The 18,622-nt window shown below is 54.1% G+C and overlaps 1 protein-coding gene across 3 annotated transcripts in view; it reads right to left on the bottom strand.

The window, feature by feature from the left end:
* Positions 1 to 623: 623 nt before the first annotated feature.
* Positions 624 to 18,622, bottom strand: part of ARHGAP22 (Rho GTPase activating protein 22) — a 31,904-nt gene continuing 13,905 nt past the window's right edge. For 2 of the 3 annotated variants that reach the window (XM_037056669.1, XM_037056667.1), the window contains exons 2-7: positions 10,633 to 10,840; positions 7,973 to 8,105; positions 7,011 to 7,084; positions 6,349 to 6,470; positions 4,889 to 5,792; positions 624 to 1,369 (exon numbers count right to left, since the gene is read on the bottom strand). In XM_037056669.1, the coding sequence (XP_036912564.1) occupies positions 1,141 to 1,369; positions 4,889 to 5,792; positions 6,349 to 6,470; positions 7,011 to 7,084; positions 7,973 to 8,105; positions 10,633 to 10,840 (1,670 nt within the window). In that variant the 3' untranslated portion in view covers positions 624 to 1,140. Of the gene's footprint in view, positions 1,370 to 4,888; positions 5,793 to 6,348; positions 6,471 to 7,010; positions 7,085 to 7,972; positions 8,106 to 10,632; positions 10,841 to 17,404; positions 17,514 to 18,622 lie in introns of those variants that run through there. The other variant, XM_037056668.1, reaches the window with a different exon arrangement.

Here is an 18,622-nt window from a genome sequence, read left to right on the forward strand (position 1 = left end):
AAATTGGGGCACTTTGGTGACCCTCTAGCCATTCCAGCCTAAAAAACACCATTGTAGGTTACTGCTCCTGGTAATGAGAGGTACTGCATAAGGACATTGAGCAGGAACAGATGAAGGGACCCTGGTTCTGGTATCGCCAGTGCCCCAGAGACCAATCCCCTCTTCATGGAGGTGGCTTCTTTGGTGCTCCCTGTGACCCATGCCAAGGAGCTCTGGCCCAGGCACAGGCCATGTGTGGTAATGGCTAGAGAAAGGCTCTCTTGAAGGATTTGCCCTAATTGGAACATTGAGTGAAGGATGAACTGCAGGGGGAAAGTGAACAGGCATTGGAGAGGGATTGGTGCTAACTGGAAGGAGTCTGCAGGGGAGATGGGCACAGCCTGAGGCATGGGTTCCTGGAGAGCAGAGAAAGGGCACTTCCCAGCACTTTGGTTCACCTCTTCTTCAGACATGTGCCTTGTCACCCTGCCCAGGCCCTGGTCCCAGAGCGGAGCTGGAGCCAGGCAAAGGACTGAGAGGTTCTGGTTCAAGGTTCTGAGAGCAATTCCAGGACAGACACCAACTATGGAGGCACAGGTGGCTCAGAGTGAAGGGAGGAGAGGAAACCCATCCTGCCTTGAGCACACAGGTAAGGAAGCTCAGAGCACACAGATTTGCATAAATCCAGTTGACAGTTCTGGGTACTCTTCAGGGAGCTTCACACCCCATTCAGGCATTCCACCCATGGGACACTTTGGGGACTCCCAACCCTGATAAAAACAGTAGAGGTCACTCGGTAATTGCCATTTTTCAGACCATAAAGGAGACAGGTATCATGCTTTTAGAGAAAATTTAATAAAGAATGCAAAATGTTCCTGGGTGGACTACTTGAATTCCAGGTGCCATCCCTTTGGATGGCCAAGAGACGATCCCCTGTGACACCTGCTGGACCATGCAGTTGTAGCAGCAGCATTCAGATCCCATGAGGGGCCCAGGCTTCTGCCATACCCCGCCTGGATGTCAGGATTCCTCTGTCCAGCTGGCTCCAGAGCTTGGGCACTGAGGCGGGGTCCACAATGCAGGGGCCTCCGGCTCCTTACGGTCCAGGCCAGGGACTCTCTGCTGAGGGGAGGACAAGCAGCACAGCAGAAGCAAACTCCTTTACTTTGGGGTTCTGACACCTTTTGCCCCAACAGTCAGACTCCCCAGGGTTAAAAAAAACTCCTCCATCTCCTGCTGCAGGAGGCGGTTCCTCCTCTCCGCATCTTCCCGTGCCCGCTCGGAGTTCCTCAGCTTGATTTCCAGCATGGTGTATCTTTTCTTTTCCTGGTCCAGTTCTTCCTCTAGCTGCAACATTTCTTTCCGCAGGTTAGCGGTACCTTCTTCAAGTCTTAAAAATCAAGAAGAAAGACCCTGCTTTAGAATGGCTTGCTGGGTTTGCCAAGAGAACTGATGGGGGAAGAGCCTCTCAGGCTGGGCCTGGAGGGGTGGCCGCGTGCAGCGCAGGCCAAGCTCCAGAGCGGCTGCACAGCTCCCCCGCCCCCAGACCCTGGCACTTCACCTCTGGAGAACCTGCCCATAGCTAGTGGTTCAGAAACACCAGTGTGAACCCTTGGCCTCCAGCCCTGAGTCCTCACTAAAATATGAAGACCACTTTACCCTGTGGGCCAGCCGACCATCCTGCGGAGGATGGACTGCGGAAAGCAGGACCTGTCCCCACTGGGACTTGCCTCCACTCTCCTCCCTCCCACTGCCTCATTCCCCAGCCACACACGGCAACTCACAGGAAACCCCATCAGCCATCAATTCCATTCCTGCTAGCCCTTCTAGTTCCAGCTCAGTGTGCCCTCAGTGAAGCTTCTCTGAATCCTCCCCAGCAGGTCACATTATTGCTCCTTTGTGCTACCACAGAGTGACACCACTTCTGTAGAGGCTGACACTGTACAAAGGTTGGTACATCTGTCTTTCCAACCAGACGACCAGCTCCTGTCTGGCCTGAGGGAGGCACTGAGCCTGGACCTTGGGAACCGGCCTAGCCACTTACAAGGCACATGACTGTGGGCAGAACACAAACTACCCTGAGCCCTAAGGTCCTGAAAAATGCAGGGACAGCCTCACTCAAGTACTACAGCTACAGTGGACAAAGACCACATGTGTACAACGCAATGCCTGGAACCTGGTGTATGAGGAGCAAATGTCAACTCCTGGCCCCAGACAGGGGCTGGCCTCCACCTCAATCACTGAACGCCAAGCTCAGAGAAGTGAAAAAACCTCCCTCCACCCCTGCCTTCCACCTGGGGAGCACAGGACATGATGTCAGAAATAAGGCCCCCAAGGCAGGTGGCAGCAGCCCCATGGCCCCTCACTGTTACTCTTAAAGTCCCAGGGCTCTCTCTGCCAATTCCTCCCACCTGCTGGTGAACTCTGGTGCACTCAAGTATGGGGCCCTGGTCCAGTATCCAGACCTGAAGCACCATCTACGTGCTAATGACCCTCAACTCTGCTCAGAAGTGAAATAAGCATCTCCATCTTCACAGGTCCACAGCTGAGCCCCTGACCCTTCTTCCAAGAACTTCTCCCCAGCCCCAGTGAACACCTTCTTTCAGTTACTTGGCCAAACAAAAATGTTGTCCCTAAGTCAGTTCTTTTTCTTACCCCCACAGTTGCTCAACTAGCAAAACCTTCCAAATATGTTCAGCATTTGGCTCCTCTCCCCACCTCAACCACTGCCTTGGGCCCATGTCACCCAGGCAGGCCTGGATCCTGTGGCCTAACTGGTCACGCTGTCCTCAGTACAGCAGCCAGGTGCACCTGTCAAAGTGATCAAAGTGCTCAAGGCCCTCCACTCACTTAAGAGTCCATTAGGAGTAAAATCCAGAGCACAGTCTGACTGAAGGTCCTGCCCCCTGCCCCAGCCAGCCCTTTCTCGCACCACACCCCGTCTGCCCCCCTTCCCTCTGCCTACAGCACCAGCTCAGCTCCAACCTTCCCCCCACGCTCCCCTCCCCTCCACCCTGTTTCATTCTCATCCTTTATCTAACTTCCTAACAGACCACACAGATTTTAAAGTCTATCTTTTGTAGAGTCTGTTTGTGCCCCCCACAACCACACAAGGACAGAGATGTTGATCTGTGTTGGTCATAGCTCTGTCCTCAGCATCCAGCACAGGGGAGGCAGGGGGAGAGCTGATGCCCCTGCCCACCCAGACCAGACCCAGTACTGGCTCCATAGGAACAGAATGAACAAGATATATTCCCCCTAAGGCCCACCAGATGGGGCCCTATTCCTTCCTACGCTCAGAGGCCTTTTCATTTTCGACCACTCCCCTCCAAGCAGGACAATGGGTGGGACTGCTCTGCCACTACAGGGTCTGTCATTGCTGTCCGTTTGCCTCTGAGGGCCTTATCTCTCTTCCAACCCACCAAGCAGAAAGCGGTAAGAGCAGTGTTTCCGGAGCACTCTGGCCATAGTCAGCTCTGTGCTGAGCACTCCCCCATCACCTCACGCAGTCTTTAAAACAAATGTGTGAGGTCCCTGAGTGGACGGCCAGTCAGTACCCACTGGGGGCAGAAAGCCTGTCTGGGACACTCTGTCCACACCTGACGGTCTGACCGAGTCCACCACGAAATAACACTGCATTTCCCCTGAGAAATGGAGCCTCTGAGTATGGGAAGGAACTAGCAGCTCGGGTGACAAGCTGACTCTGACCTCCTGTGAAGCTGTCCGTGGTGAATCGCCCTGGAGTCCACAGCTTTCATCCATGTGTTTGTTCGTCCCTAGCAGCTAATCACTTCCTCTGTCCCCATCACCGCTTCCACTGTCACCTCTGCCTGGTAAACCCAGGCTTGCATTTTTAGGGACTCCACACAACTGTATACCTCGAGGTTTTCTCATGGTGTGTCCTTTCTCCTTCTTGCGCAACTCGATCCTATCGGTCCTTTAAGTCCTGGCTCAGAAGTGACCTGCTCTGACCCTCCCTGACCTTCCTTGTGGCCTCCGTCCTTAAAGCTCTTCTCCTGTCATATATCTACCAAGGACACAGCCCCTGCACACATTAACCCTCCCTGGAGGCCCAGGATGTGGCTTCCAGAAGAGCAAAAATGCCAAGTGCTGCCATCCCAGTTCCCTTAGGCTCAAAATGAGAATTAGGAATTCCTTCTATCTCCACTGCCCCTGATAGAGAGAGGACGCCCTCAGAACCCACAGACACCCCTGCGAGTGGGCGGGAACTGGGCCACAGGTCAGAGAGCCAGACCAAGGAGTCAGAGATGATGCTGGAAGCACAGTGCTATTCAATGAAGCTTCTGCTGGCAACCTTAGCTGGAGAACCTGGCCTCTCAGAGCCAGAAAAACACCCTCCTCACAGGGAGGCTGGGAGGGTCAAACAAGGACCGTGGTGAGCAAGCTTGAAAGGCTCAGCACGTGACACAAAGCACCCTCCTGTGGTCAGGGCAGGATGGACAGCCTGGCTCAGCACTGCCAGCTCCCTCCCCAGAGGAAACCAGATTCTGATCAGAAGTTGTCCTCATTCACGTCAGACCTAACTGCTGTCAGCATAGCCCAGTGCCTCTTACCTGACTGAGGGCCACAGAGGAACCCCTAGCCTCAGCCCCTCTATCAGCGGTGCTCTGAGCAGCCCAGGCTGAGATTCTGACTCATTCCTTCAGCAGTATTCATGGAGCTCTCCCTAACATAAAACCCCCGAAGCTCCATCTCCACCCTGTCCTGCAGCATTCTCCTGCAAAGGTGACTTCTTGGGGCTGACTGCTCAGACCCCTGCCTCCAGGAGGCTTTCCTTCAGAACCAGAGGCTGATTGCCTGGGGCCAGGCCCAGTGAGCGCTGCCCCACAACAGCTCTGCCCAGCCCAAGGCACAGCAGCCTTGGTCAGCCCAGTCTGCAGCCCTTTACCTTTGCACACTTGTCTCGTACTCAGTCCTCTGTCGGCACAGCTCTGCCCTGAGCTCTGTGATCAGGCCCTGCAGAGTCTTGGAGTGGTGGGCACGGTCCTGGGCCAGGCTGCCTGGGTCGCTAGGCTCGCTGCTCCTGGGGCAGAGGCCCACCTCATCCAGGCTGCGGCCCAGGTCTGGGGATCTGTGGTCCTCATTGCTGCTGGGGAAGGGGGAGGGTTCTGGGGCCCCCTCGGTGAGCAGGGAGCTGCAGGCAGAGGAGTCACTGGCCCGGCAGGCTGTGCAGCTGCTGACAGAGCCCCTAGCAGAGGCCTCAAAGGAGGAGGCCCCCGACCATGCTGAGCTGGACATGCTAGGAGTGCTGGGGAAGAGGCTGGCTGCCGGCACGTTGTCGTAGGTGGAGAGTCTCTGTGAGGTGCTCGAGTCCTTGAGCCGGTCTCCTGAGGAGGCCCGGTGGTGGCCTCGCAAGGAGGACAACCCATTCATGAACCAGTTCCCGCCAGAGGAGATTATGGGCACCTCCAGGGACGAGCTGCCTGCTGTCGGGCTCCCTGACCGGGGCCCTGACTGCCGAAAGGAAGACTTCCAGTTGGGCAGAGTCTGCATCCTCTTCCCAGGGCTGCTGGTGGTCAGGCTACAGCGGCTACCCGGGCCCAGGGCAGAGTTTCTAGCCAGTGCAGCCACAGTGGCCCCATCCAGAGATGAGGTCCTGTGTGAGGGTAGGCCAGGGGCGCTGGGGCTCCTGGGCTCTGCCTGGTGGTCCCTCATGACCTCCTCGGAGCCCCACCCCACTGTGCAAGGTGGGCCCCCGTGGGGGGAGGCTGGCCCTTCAGTGGTCCTTGGAGTGAAGAGCTGGCTGTGTTTGCGGATCAAGATAGTCATCAGGTGCTGGACAAGGGAAGTGCCTGCCAAGGAGCCAAATCGAGAAAGGCCTGGCTGTGAATGTCTCTCCAGTCAGACCTGTCAGGGGACACTGCAGCTTGGACCCAGGGTGCCAGGCTCTGCCTGCAGCCCAGAACCAGGTTGCCCCTCAAGAGAGAACTCTGCAAGAGGTTGCCATCAGCCACCCTGAAGGAAAGGATGACCATTATACCCTCCAAATCCAGGCACAGACAGAGGGATACTGCCCAAAGATCGTCTTCCTCAGACAAATGCGGGTCCTGAAGCAGAGGAGGCACTGTGCCTCCCAGCCCACTCCAGCAGCTAGGTGCAGGGGAGAAAGCAGGCGCAATGCCCATGAAGGCTGTGAAGTGAGCAAGTGGCAGGCTAGGACTGGAAATCAGCTTCTGGGTGTCAGAGCCCTCTCAGCTGAGTCCCCGTATCTCACAACCCTATGCTGCCAATAATGTCTGTGCCTGACTACCCATGCTCTCAGGGGCTCTGGGACAGGGACTAGAGATGTCTTACAGGTACATATGGGCACACATGCCCTCCCACATTGTCATACAAACATCCAGTCACCTTCCATGATGGTCACTGGGTCTTCTATCTGTGGCCGAAGAATATTAGGTCCAAAAACGGTTGCCAGGTTTTGGACGCTCATCTTGTTGACATTTGAGTGGGACTGAACTTCATCTAGAAACCTGCCAAGTAAGGAAGAGGCCATTGGCGGAGGGGCAAATCCTGATGCCTGCTCTGTAGGGAGCTGCCTGGGGCCCACAGCCACATGCTCCCACAGCCAGCTACCCCTGCCAGCTTGGTAGAGGGCAGAGCCTCCCTTAGGGTCCAGGACGGACAGCAGAAGCAAAAACCTGTAGGACAAGGTACTGTCATCAGCATGGAAGGAAGACACATGGCTGTCTCACCTGCAGTGGGGCAGATGTCAGGGACTGGGGGAGGGCTGACCCGCATGCTCTTTCTCAACACCTGAGCTGGGGTCATGTCAGGAGGTGACTCTTGGGTAAGGGGACTGAGAAAGGCACGAAAAGGGGGCAAAAAGAACAGAAGTATGTCTCTTCCCTTCTGAATGATCCACGAGGGACTGGAGCACCTCCTGCTTCCACTGTAAGCTAGTTTTGCACAGGGACTGTTTTCTTTAGCAGTCCCTGCTGGCTCTCTGACTGGCACTCAGGGAGCAGTGTGGGATGGGAGAATGACCCGGCCCCTGCCCCGAAGTCACTTACTTGCAGATATATCTGAGCAGGTTGTAATTGGCCAGGGGAAGGCTGCTCACTTGTTTAGCCAACTCCAGAGTCCCCTTGGTATTGAAAAAGAAAAACAGCATTTCAGAAACCAGCAACTGGCCCTTCTCTCTCTGAGGGAGGGACAAGTAAATGGGCAGGGATGAGGGTGGCAGGCACCAGAGGCCAGACCTCCAGCTGCCCATTCGGCTCGGCCTCCAGTGACCAGAGGGCACCACCAACTCCATCTCCCTCTGAGGAGTGGCTGGGCCAGACCTATGACCTCCTGGGAAGGCAGATTTACTTTGGGGACTGGTGTGAGGGGTGGGCCTCTGCAGGGCATTGGAGGAATGTCAGGGCCAGTGCTTATTGAGACACAAATATTTGCCAGATACAGACCCCTCATCTCCCATAGGGCCACAGGGAAGGTAAACAGTCCTTCCTAGCCAAACACCTGCGGGTGGGGGTGGGAGCCTCTGTCCTATCTCAGATTCTTTCGGAAGGAGGCAGAATATAAACAGATGAAGGGTCTGGTTGTTTCTGAACTCTGTGGCACTGGGTAGCCTGATATGAGTGTAGAACTGGGTGGTAGAGTAGGAGTACCTACTGGGTAGTGTCCTGGGTGTGACCAGCACTCAGCCTGCTTTAGGAGGCACCTGCCCTGAGCCCTCTCAGGCTGAATGAAACCCCACGCAGAGAGGGTCCTGCACAGAGGGAGTGCTCCAGCACCCCCCACCGCCCCAGCATCAGGAGGCTTTAGGCTGCCCCATGAACAAAGCAAGATAAACCTGCCCCCACAGCAGGGTTCTCCCGCCCCCACCCCAACACACACACAGCAGGCCTCAGGTCAGGATCTACATGTCTCAAAACATGATGAGAGTCAGAGTTTTGTGTGCTGATTCCACAGCCCCCTTCCCACACCTAGCAGGTCCACCTCCCAGGATGAGTCCCCAGGAGCCACTAACCTCCCCCTCGTCCTTGGTGAGCAGCTGGGCGCAGCTGAGGAAGTCCTCATACCTGGCGAAAGGGACTAAAGGCTCGGGCAGCTCCCGCAGGTACAGCTTCAACAGGGAGGCCACCGTGTGCACGTCTGTGGTGCTGCCAGCAAGGGGACACATGAGAAGCATGGGTGCCAGGGAACTGCGAGATGTACCAGCATGTTCCCACCCACCGGCAGGCTCTGCTCTCATGCCCAAGCACGTGTGCGCACGCGCATGTGCACAAAAAAGCCACAGAGGGCTGGAGACTGCATCTGCTCCGACTGACCCAGTTAAGAAAATGCCCAGGCTGCTTCCAGGAGCCTGGCACAGGGGTCCAGAGTTGGCTAGGGACTGGAGCCCCAGCTCAGACAACCCACAGCCCAAGCCCCTGCTTAGAAGCCTTGTGCCTCAGGTCTGGGTTGGCCCTCGGGGATGGCATTGTGAAACTCCCCACTGCTGTAAAAGCTATGGGGCTGGCAGGGTGCAGTTGCTCCCCACACTGTGGCTGCTCTGGGTGGGAGGAATCACACAAGATCCCGCTGGCTCAGAGGGGCCCTGGGACAGCCGGTCAGGGAACCAGTGGGAGTGAAGAGTCCCCTTCTGTGGGCCTGGTGGCCACCCCAGAGTCCTCTGCAGGGTGACATGGCAGCTGCACCGTTCCTGGGTGGATGGGAGCGGGGGTGGGCAGGGAGGCAGGCACACAGCTGTCCTTGCCCAAGCCTGAACTTCCTCCTGGGGTGGGCAGATCAGAGGTCTGACCCTTTCCCCAGTGGATGCTTGGGCTTCTATGCTCCTCACCCTGTTTCCAGCACCTAGCATCCTAGGTGTCTGCTCCCAGTCCTTGGTCTCTTGCTTCCAGCTCAGAGATGCCCTGGCTAAGATGAGCACCATGGAGGGCAGCAGGCCTGGGCTCCAGGACTGTGTCTGGTCTTGGATTTCCTCTAAGGTAGTCTGCCAGACAGGGCTTGGGCTTGGTGACTGAAGACTCTGCTGGTCCCCTTTGTGTGCATTTACCTGTTTGCCATCTTCCCTGACCCCTTGAGGGCAGGACCTTTTCTGTCTAGTTCATGGCCACATCCCCTTGCCTGAGGGGGCACTCTCACTCAGTAGATGGGTGAGGTAAGTTGACTGAAGGAAGTAAGAAGGGACTATGGTTAGGGTCAATGGAGCAGTCAGGGTCTGGCTCAAAGGAAACCCTCCTCGGGGCTTGGCAACAAGGTAGACAGGCCTAGAACTGCTACACGCCCCAGGGCCAGGGCTGGGGAAGGGTTTGGTATGAGACAGCTCTGCTGACTGAGGCTTCTGGCCTGGTGGGGCTATTTATGGAGCAGGGAGCCCAACACCTGGGCCTGAAGTTCACTGTTGTGCAGATTATGGTTTGTACCTAGGAGTCAGACTGTTCTGCAATGCCTCGGAGCAGTTAGATGGGCACCAGGGCAGCACTAGAGGACCACCACGGACATGGTACAAAATGAGAAAGAATGGTGTCAGATAACCCAGGAAGCAGTTTCTAGAAGGAAAAGTGCCCAGAACCCAATGTCAAGGGTGAGTTTCCAGGAATCACAGAAGGGGCATCATTGGAAGCAATCTCCAACTACAATCCTGGACCACACGGGCATAGGATAGAAGAGGCCCAGCTGGCAGAGGTTCAGAATGGACCACAGGATCACTGAGACTGCAAATTCTGGACCACAAGTTCAGGGTATCAGAATGCAGCTTCATGAGACTCCAGATAGAGGGAGGGACCCCTGTGCCTCCTGGGCAGACCTCCTCTGGGGAATGGTGGTCAGTCTCAGACTCCACATCTGAAGAAAGACATGGGCAGACTCTCCTGACTACAGTGATGCGTCTGGGCAGAAGCTGGAGGGACGGGGGTGTTCTGCTCCACAAAGAGGCCTGAGAAGTCCAGGGCTGCCAGTAGGAACCCATAAACCTACCCTGGGGCAGAGAGGGCCACATCTGTGAGGGCAGATCCAAGAAGAAAAGGAAAGCTCCATGGAGGCCAGGGTAAGCTTGATGCAGGAAGAACTTCCTATGAAAAACTGTCCCCATTTCCCCTATTCTTAGCCCCTTGGCTCTTAGTGAGGTTGACTCTGCCCAAAGGGTAAACCTGTGGACCTAGTAAGCCCCAGTGATGGGTTAGGATGGGCACTGGCCCAAGACAAGTGGAGTAGACTTGCTCCCCATCAGGAAACCTGAGAGCATGTGGGGCCACAGCTGCTGCCCCATCTTGGCACTGATGGAGCCTGGGGGCAGGTCACCCCAAGCAGAACCCAGGGCAGACGCTCTAAAGAGGGCCTGAAGTCCTGAATGGAGCACAGAGGCCCTTCCTTTCTCCTGCCTGAGTTGGGTTTAGGGGCATCTGCAGCAGAAAAGGCCTGCCTGGAAGTGAGTGACCTCCTCCCTGGCAGGACTGTCCCTGAAAGGAGGCCTAGGGAAGCTGCAGGAATTTGGGGCTCTGGGCTCTGCCCATTGGGGAGGACTGTTTCAGCACACATGCAGCAATGTGAGGAACCATTCTCCCCAGAGTCCTGCTGCCAGGTTTCCTGGGCACCTGTGCAAGCCTGACTCTGTAGCTGATGTCCTGGGAGGAGGCCCAGCAAGGGGATAATGGCCCCACCTTCATCCCTCCCCAAGGGGCTCACCTGTCAAACAGTGGCTTCTCCCCACAGTCAAAGGAGTCCTGCAGGTCCCTCACCAGGTTGGCCTGGCCTGGCATGCGGAAGAGCCCCTCCTCAGTAAGCCCGCGCTCCCGGATGAAGTCCACACACTGTTCCACCAGCATAGGGGCCAGGCGGGGGCCATACTTCTGCTCATGGTGGACTGTGTCCTCCAGGCGCTGCCCAAAGACCCCTGGGCATAGAGAGGACGTGGTCACACCCTCAGCTATCCAGCTTAGCGGTGAGAGTGGGCTCTTGGGACAACGGAGGGCAAGGGCGGCGTCAGGGCCAAAGGCGGCTGGCTGCTCCTGAGGGAGCAGATTAGAAATTATAAAGGAACCTGCCAGGCACCTGGATGCCAAGCCACCTGGGACAGGGAGCAGAAGAGCACTGTGGACAGGTGTCCTGTTTCGTCTTGTGGAGATTGTGCAAGCCTGAGGAACCTTAAAAGGGCCCGCAGGGAACATGCATTACACATTTTATTGATTAGTTTATTCATGCAACACTAGCCTCTAAAGAGGAGAGGCCAATGATTTAAAAACTCAAGACCATGTCCACCACAAGACCCGCTCTAGAATGTTCTTAGCAGCAGTCCTTGCAACCTCTCCAAATGCGTAAGCACCCAATGCCCATCAGCAACAGAATGAGCAAATACATCAGGGTCTGCTCACATGGCCCTAACACAGCTATCAGCAGAGCAGGTGGGGCAGAGCTCATGCGACTAGGCGCACGATGCGTCCATGTGAAAATGCAGTCGTGACTCAACACCACCAATCTTTAAGGAAACGCAAACCAAAACCAATGAAACACTGCCTCACACTCACTGGGATGGCTGCTATTTAAAAACAAAATAACAAGATAGAAGAGGGGATGGGGAATGAATAGTAATGAAAAAGGACAATAACAATGAACTGTTAAAAGCATAAAAATGAAAAAAAAACAAAATAATAAATGTTAGCAAGGATGTGGAGAAATTGGAACCCTTGTGCACTGTTAGTGAGAATATAAAATGGTATAGCTATTGCACAAAACAATACAGAGTTTCCTAAAAAAATTTAAAACAGAATTACTATGCGACCCAGCAATTCCACTTCTAGTTATACACATATACCCGAAATAACTGACAGCAGACTTGAACATATATTTGTACAACTGTGTTCACAGTAGTATCATTCAAAATAGCCCAAAGGTGGAAGCAATCCAAGTGTCCATCCACAGATGAATGGGTAAACAAAATGTGGTATGTACTTACAGTGGAATATTATTCGACCTTATAAAGAAACAAAATTCTGGCCCATGCTACACCATGAATGATCCTTGAGAACATTAGAGTATGTGAAATCAGTCAGTCACAAAATGACAAATACTGCATGATTCCACTTATAAGAGGTGCTAGAATAATCTCAAAGTCGGAAAGTAGAAGGGTAGCTGCCAGGGGCTGGAGGAGGGAGATCAGGAGTTATTCTTTATTGGGGACATGGTTTCACTTTTACAAGATGAAAAGAATTCTGGAGATGGTGGTTGCACATTATGAATATATTTAATTCCACTGAGTTGTACAGTTAAAATTGGTTAAGATGGTAAATTTTATACTAGCTCTATGTACCAAAAACTTTTAAAACTTATGAAAAACCAAACACATATCCTTGGCCGAGTGGCTCAGGTGGTTGGAGTGCTGCCCTATAGACCAAAAGGATGTGGGTTTGATCCCCAGTCAGGCCACATACAGGAGTCAACTGATCAATGTTTCTCTCTCTTTTACTCTCTCCCTTCCTCTCTCTCTAAAATCGATAATCATATCCCTAAGTGAGGATTTGGGAAAAAGATTTTTTTTTAAAAAAGCTCAACCTCTCTCTCCCACGTCTCTAGAATCAATAATAAAAATTTAAAACAATACATTTAAAAAATGCCAGCCCTGGCTGGTGTGACTTAGTGGATTGGGCGAAGGCCTCTGAAATGGAGGATGGAGGTTCGATTCCCAGTCAGGGCACATGCCTGGGTTGCAGGCCAGTTCCCAGTGGGGGACGCATGGGAGGCAACCATACATTGATGTTTCTCTCCCTCTCTCCTTCCCTTCCCCTCTAAAGATGGATAAATAAAATCTTTAAAAAAATGCAAAAGCCAGACCCAGAACAAAACTTCACTACCCTATTTGTAAAATTCAAAACTAGGTCAGAACATGGCTAGCTCAGTGGGTCAGCGACTGGATGGGGCCTGACAGGCTCTGGGTGTTGGTGATGCACACTGCTTCCCTGGTTGCGTGCACTTTGAGAAAAATCACTAAACTGTATGCTTGTAATTGCTCTACTTTTATGTATGCTATATTTTAATGACACCTGCAAAAAAAATCAGGTAGTAAAAGATCCAAAACATTTAATACAGGACAAAAATAGCAAATGAGGGATAGAGCAAAAGAAGAATTTCTGACAGAGAAAACCTGTGAGAACTATATACACAACTGGGTTAAGAGGTCCCTGGCAGCCAAGGCAAAGAGTAGAAGGAGCTGAGACCCATAAAGCTTTCTATCTCGCAGTAAGAGTAATAGGAAAAACAGTCTTCTCCCAGCCCTAAGCTCTAGAGGACTTTGGAGTGCCCAACAGCTTCCAGATCTATGATGCAGAGAACTCCCCTGCAGGGCAGGTTTAGGAGTACACCAGAAGCATATGGTCCCTAAGGGACATAAGCCCAGACAGGTAGCTTCCCAAGACCGGCATGATGAGTCAGTGAGTAAGACTCTCAATCCTTCCCCTGGCGCTAAGTGCTGGCAGGACTCGGGTAGCCTAATTGTCTCTCCACACACAATGGTTATTTTGAAATAAGATATATCAATTTGTAATACAGTGCTTGGCATAGAACAGGGCTCACTAAATGTCCCTCCTCACCCCGCAGGACCCAAAGACGAAGCACACAGAACCCGAGGGATGAAAACATACCCTTCTAGAAGGGTATGGAATGCACCTAATAATGTGGAATGCTCATGTGGAATGCACCTAATAATGCCACCGAAGCTTTAGGAAGAAATCAGTGTGCACTTGGGCTATGTGTGTTCATACATGCATGTGGGGGTCATGTGTGTGCATATGTGTGTATATGAGGGAAGTGCTGAAATAGCTAACACATGGCACTTGTGGGACCAGGTGCTATTCTAAACATTTTACATATATCAATATATTTAATTCTCACATAACTGAGTAACTCAGAGTCTATTATTATTAATAAAAACAGGTGTGATCATCCTATTTTATAGACGGACAAACTGACGCTCAGAAAAGGGGACACTCTGCTCCTCGAGGACTTAGCCAGGATATGCACCTAGACCAACGCAGATGAAATCTTTGTCATTATGGCCTTTGGTTTTAACCATCATCTTCTGCCTGTGTCCCCTCCCCCATCCCTAGCCCAGACATCCACCCAAGCTCAGCACTTGGAGGGCCTCTGGGGGAGGCTCCTATTTCCCAGATTCCCTGAGGGACATGTAGGGTCAATGCTCATCATGACCCATGGTCTTTGCCAGGGCAGGGTGCTGCCGTTCTTCCAGTCTCTTCGAGCATCCTCCCTCGTGCCCACTCTACAACCCCTGGGTCCTCATCAGGCCTCACCCATGTCTGCCTTCAGGCCTCGGATTGCAGGCCGATTTCCGCCTCCCAACTCAGGGCCCCAGTGGCCTCCCTCTTCTGGCTCTCACAGCTCTATTTATGGAATGTGGGGAAAGTGCTCAAGGGGCTTCTTGGAGAAGGCATTGCTTGTTGCTGAGGTTGGGAGGGGCCTTCAGAGACTCAGGTACCCATGAACAGCGGGGCTGGCTCTGAGGCAGCTGCTCTGTCTGTTCCGGGCTTGTACCCAGAGGCTGGTGGAAGAGGGGCAGGGACAGGGCCTGGCCTGTCGGCCAAGTTTTGACTTTTCCCTAGGGGGTAATGAAGGGGGATGCGGAGGCAGCAAAGGGCTTCCAACAGAGAAGGCCTCAGTGGGATTTACATGTTTCTAGCCCTCTGGGCAGCTTTGAGGCTCTCTAGTACCTAGATAGGGCTGGGGCCCAAGTGTGAGAGAATGAAAGTGTGGAGGAAGGGATGGACAGAAAGACAACAGGTGTCTTGGGGACAGGAGACAGGAGCTCAGGAATGGTTGGCATCAAGCAGAGGCCAGATGGAATTACCCAAGGTCTGTGGCTCTCTACCGAGTTTTAGAATTGTTTTCCTCAGTGTCTCTTTCCTGTGACGGTGGCCTCAGTCACCTGTGAGCTGAGGGAGTGAGGCTGAACACAATGGTGGGGTAGGGGCTGTGTGTTCATATGACCTCTGCTCCACCCTGAGCATCGGGTCCGACTGGGGAGAGGGAAGTGGCCCCTGGTGAGGGGCCTTCAAGCAGGGGTGTCTTCACATCAGCTGTGATGGTGGCCAGGAGGGTCAGATCACTGTGGCTGTGCTGAAGGCAGGGTCTAGGACAGCTCATATAGGAGGGGGCTGCTGAGCTCCTCCCAAGGGCTACTAAGAAATGTACACAGACTGAGGTGGAAAGAAGCTTCCAGGTAGAGGAGCCTGTGCACTGTGTGCAGGCCAGGTAGCAGGACAGCAGATGTACAGGACATTTAGTTGGTGGGAAAGCTGAGGTGAAAGGACTTGTGGCTGAGCAGGAGGCAGGCCTGGAGGGCACAATGCCAGTCGACCTGTCTCTACTCTTGGAGGCCCTCTGCTCAAGGGCATTCCCCCTGGATGTCCCCTGACTGTTCACTAAAGGTCCTGATCCCAGTGCCCTTGGGAGACATCTGTTCCCTGCAGGTCAAAGTAGACGAATGCCTGGCAAAGCCATGTGAGTGAGGTATAGGCTGGGTGTAGTGGGGACTGTGGAGAAAGAACAAGTATGTGGACCAAAGGGGACAGAGGCCACTGAACTTCTCTGGTGCTGCCGTTTGGGAATTCAGGCCTGGTGCCACCAGATCTGTGCATTTTCCAAAGAAATTGGGAATATTGATTTTTATATAAACTCTCTTGATTTTAAATAACCTATTTAAAAATATTTCAAATATCATACTAGCTAAAGAAGAACATCTTAAACCCACATGTCCCACTGCTAAGCACAGGCTATTGAGCCCTGAGTAAGAGGCAACAGTGCCTCTGGGTGCTAGGTCACTCTGGGGCTGGACAGAGGCCAGGACCCTTAGTAGTAGGCGGTAGGAACTTCTCAGAGCTTCCCTAGGCAGTCACCTGCCACAGCCAGACCTTGGGATTGAGTCTACATTCCCAGCACAGCCATGCGGAGCCTTTCCTGAGAGCTTGTGCAGGCTTTCCAGGAACACTGCCTCACTTGCCACCCCTGGAGGGGAGATGCCTTGGGGAGCCCCATGGAAAAGCCTCATTTCAGCTCAGCCTTCCAGGCCTCCTTCCCAACTACACCCTCCCACTGGAGGCCCCTGCACTCAGAGAACAGGGTGTAGCCTCCCTTGCCCAGAGGCCTTGCCTACCGTTCTCCTGCCAGAGTCTCTTTGGCAGCACCTGGTAAAGCCTGGAACAGCTGCACTGAATTCTTTCAGCCCTCTTGGCACATTTTGGAGAAATAGTATTGCCAAGAACCAGTTCCAGTAGATCTGGCGGATCCCTGGAAACCCAGCCAGCATGCAGGTTCCTCGAGGTCCCAGCCCACGCTCTTCACAAAGCACTGGCTCTGCCAGGGAGAGAAAAGTGGCCGAGGATGCCTTTCCTCTGGATGAACCTGCTGAAGGACTCAGAGCTGGGCTGAGTCGGGCCTCATGCCAGCTGCCCTCTGACAAAGCCTGGGATCCCATGCGTGACCTCAACTTCTCTGAGTCTCAGCCACTGGCACTTTGTGGGGCTGTGAGCAGCCATGGAAGTGCCTACTACACCAGGCACCCTGAAGCAGGTACTTGGTAAACATGGCCTTCTTTTGACCTAGAGGCCTGGGGGAAGGGAAGGGCTGGGCTCTACTTGTCCCCAGTCTCACACCCAGGAAAAGGGAGACAGCTGGGATTCCCTGTTGGAGCTGATCCCTGAGCAGATACCTAAGGCCTGCCCTAAAGGCACAGTCACAGAAGAGAAGCAAGGAGGAAAATAATTCTAAAATTCTCTCCAGAGACCCACAAACTTTGGGCAATCCCTCCTTGCTTTCTTCTCCACTCCCCAGGGCAGGCGCCACATTCCCTGCACCCACCCACCGTTTGTAAATCCATCCTTCCATTACTCCAGCAGTTGTGCCTATATGCTGTAAAAATTCTTCGTGCTGAAACTCCTTTCCCTGGCTCTTCCTGCCCACCCAGGCCTCGCCAAGCAACGGGATAAAGTCAGCGCAGGAGACAGAAAAAAGCGAGAGGCAAACATCATCTTGGGGGGGGGGGGGGTCTGCCCAGAGCCAGGCCTCAAGAGGGCACAGCGGTCCCTCTCTGAGACACAGGAAGGTAAAAGCAGGAGAGCCTGGGGATTGGAATAGGAAGCCCTGGGCGCGCTTCCCACTTGGTCTCAGTCCCTTGTAGTGGTCGGGGGAGGCACGTCCTCTGCAAGCCCTCTCGCTGTTTCCTCATCTCCGCACGCCGGACGCCCACTCGGGTAGCAGGCGCCAGGCCTCGGCCTCTGCCCTGGGTCACGAGGGCGTTCCGCTCGACCAGGGCGACTCAGGGTCCCGCGCTGGCACCCCGGCACTCGCCCCCAGCTCCCAGCCGCGCATGCGTAGCGCTCCTCTAGCCCGCCTCGCCAGTATCGGGTTCAAGTGCGTTCCCGGCCCTGAACGCCCGCATCCTGTCCCGCCCTACCTGGGGCGGCGGGTGCGCAGCAGGCTGGCAGGCGACTGCACGGCCGCGGGCAGGAGCGGCAGCAGGAGAGGGCCCGCGCGGCCGGCATCAGGCCCATGGCGGCCCGGGCGCGGCGGTTCCGCGGCAGCAGGAATGCCTGGCACGCGCGCAGGTAGCAGCTTGCCCGAGGCCCGCCCGCACACCCTCAGCCGGCCCAGACCCCAGAGAGGAGGGAGGAAGAGCCCGGGACTGCGAATGCCTGAAATGCCAAGCCTGAAGTTGAAACCCGTGGAAGATCTGCGATTTCGATCATCTGCTCCCCCTTTTTCCTAATACCCCATGTTATTTTGCACCCCAGAAAAACTAGTAAATCCCATGATAGGTCCCAACGTCCTGACCAAGGACTGACGTTAGGAGCTCCCATTCCCCGCAACCTGGGAGGCAGGTGTTCCAGGTGGAGCAATGGAGGTTCAGGAAGATCAGGTACTAGGTCTGCCCCACCCTGCCAAAAGTTATGAACCTAGATGTAAATCTGGGAATAGCTGGAGCTTAGAGCTCCAGGCCTCAGGGCCAGCGCCTAAGAGCGCCAGGGACTGAGTGCAGGGGCGGTGCTTAGGACTTAACATATGGTATCCAGCGCAGTCCGGAGAAGCTAGTATTATTGTCCCATTTTTTCCAGACGACACAGCTGAAGCTGACAAAGGTGTCATTTTCCTAGGGTCGCAAAGATAGTGACAGATTTTCAATTTAGATCTAAACGATCTTTCTGCAAAAGCTATGACCTCACAAAGGCAGCATTCTGTAAAAAGAGCCCACGATCCCATACTGCAAGGACTATGAGGACTGGGATGGGTACAGAGTCCCAGGCACAGTCCCCCACTGTGAGGGGCTGGGGCGGGGAAGGGAAGCAAAGCTGAGGGCCATGCAACGCCAAACAGAAAGGATAGATGTCCTTCCTGTGGGCAGAACTCTGCAAGAGAGGGGGTTAAGGGAGCCCTGAGGCTAGAATGGTGGGGAGCTCATCTGAAAGCAGCGTGTGCAGGGCAGGGTCAGTCTTTTTGCTCTTCCTATTACACAGGGCCTAAACTAGGGTAAGGCAAGTGAGGTACTCACCACAGTTGCACAATTTAAGGCGGGTGCCAAAAACTTTAGTAATCAAGGTAAACATTTTATTGTAATGTTTTTAGAATGCAAATTAGCCCTGACTAGTGTGGCTCAGTTAGTTGGGCCTCATTCTGC

Source organism: Sturnira hondurensis, unplaced genomic scaffold (genome assembly GCF_014824575.4).
Source record: "Sturnira hondurensis isolate 20B ecotype Veracruz unplaced genomic scaffold, ASM1482457v3 Scaffold0009125, whole genome shotgun sequence".
Lineage (NCBI taxonomy): Eukaryota > Metazoa > Chordata > Mammalia > Chiroptera > Phyllostomidae > Sturnira > Sturnira hondurensis.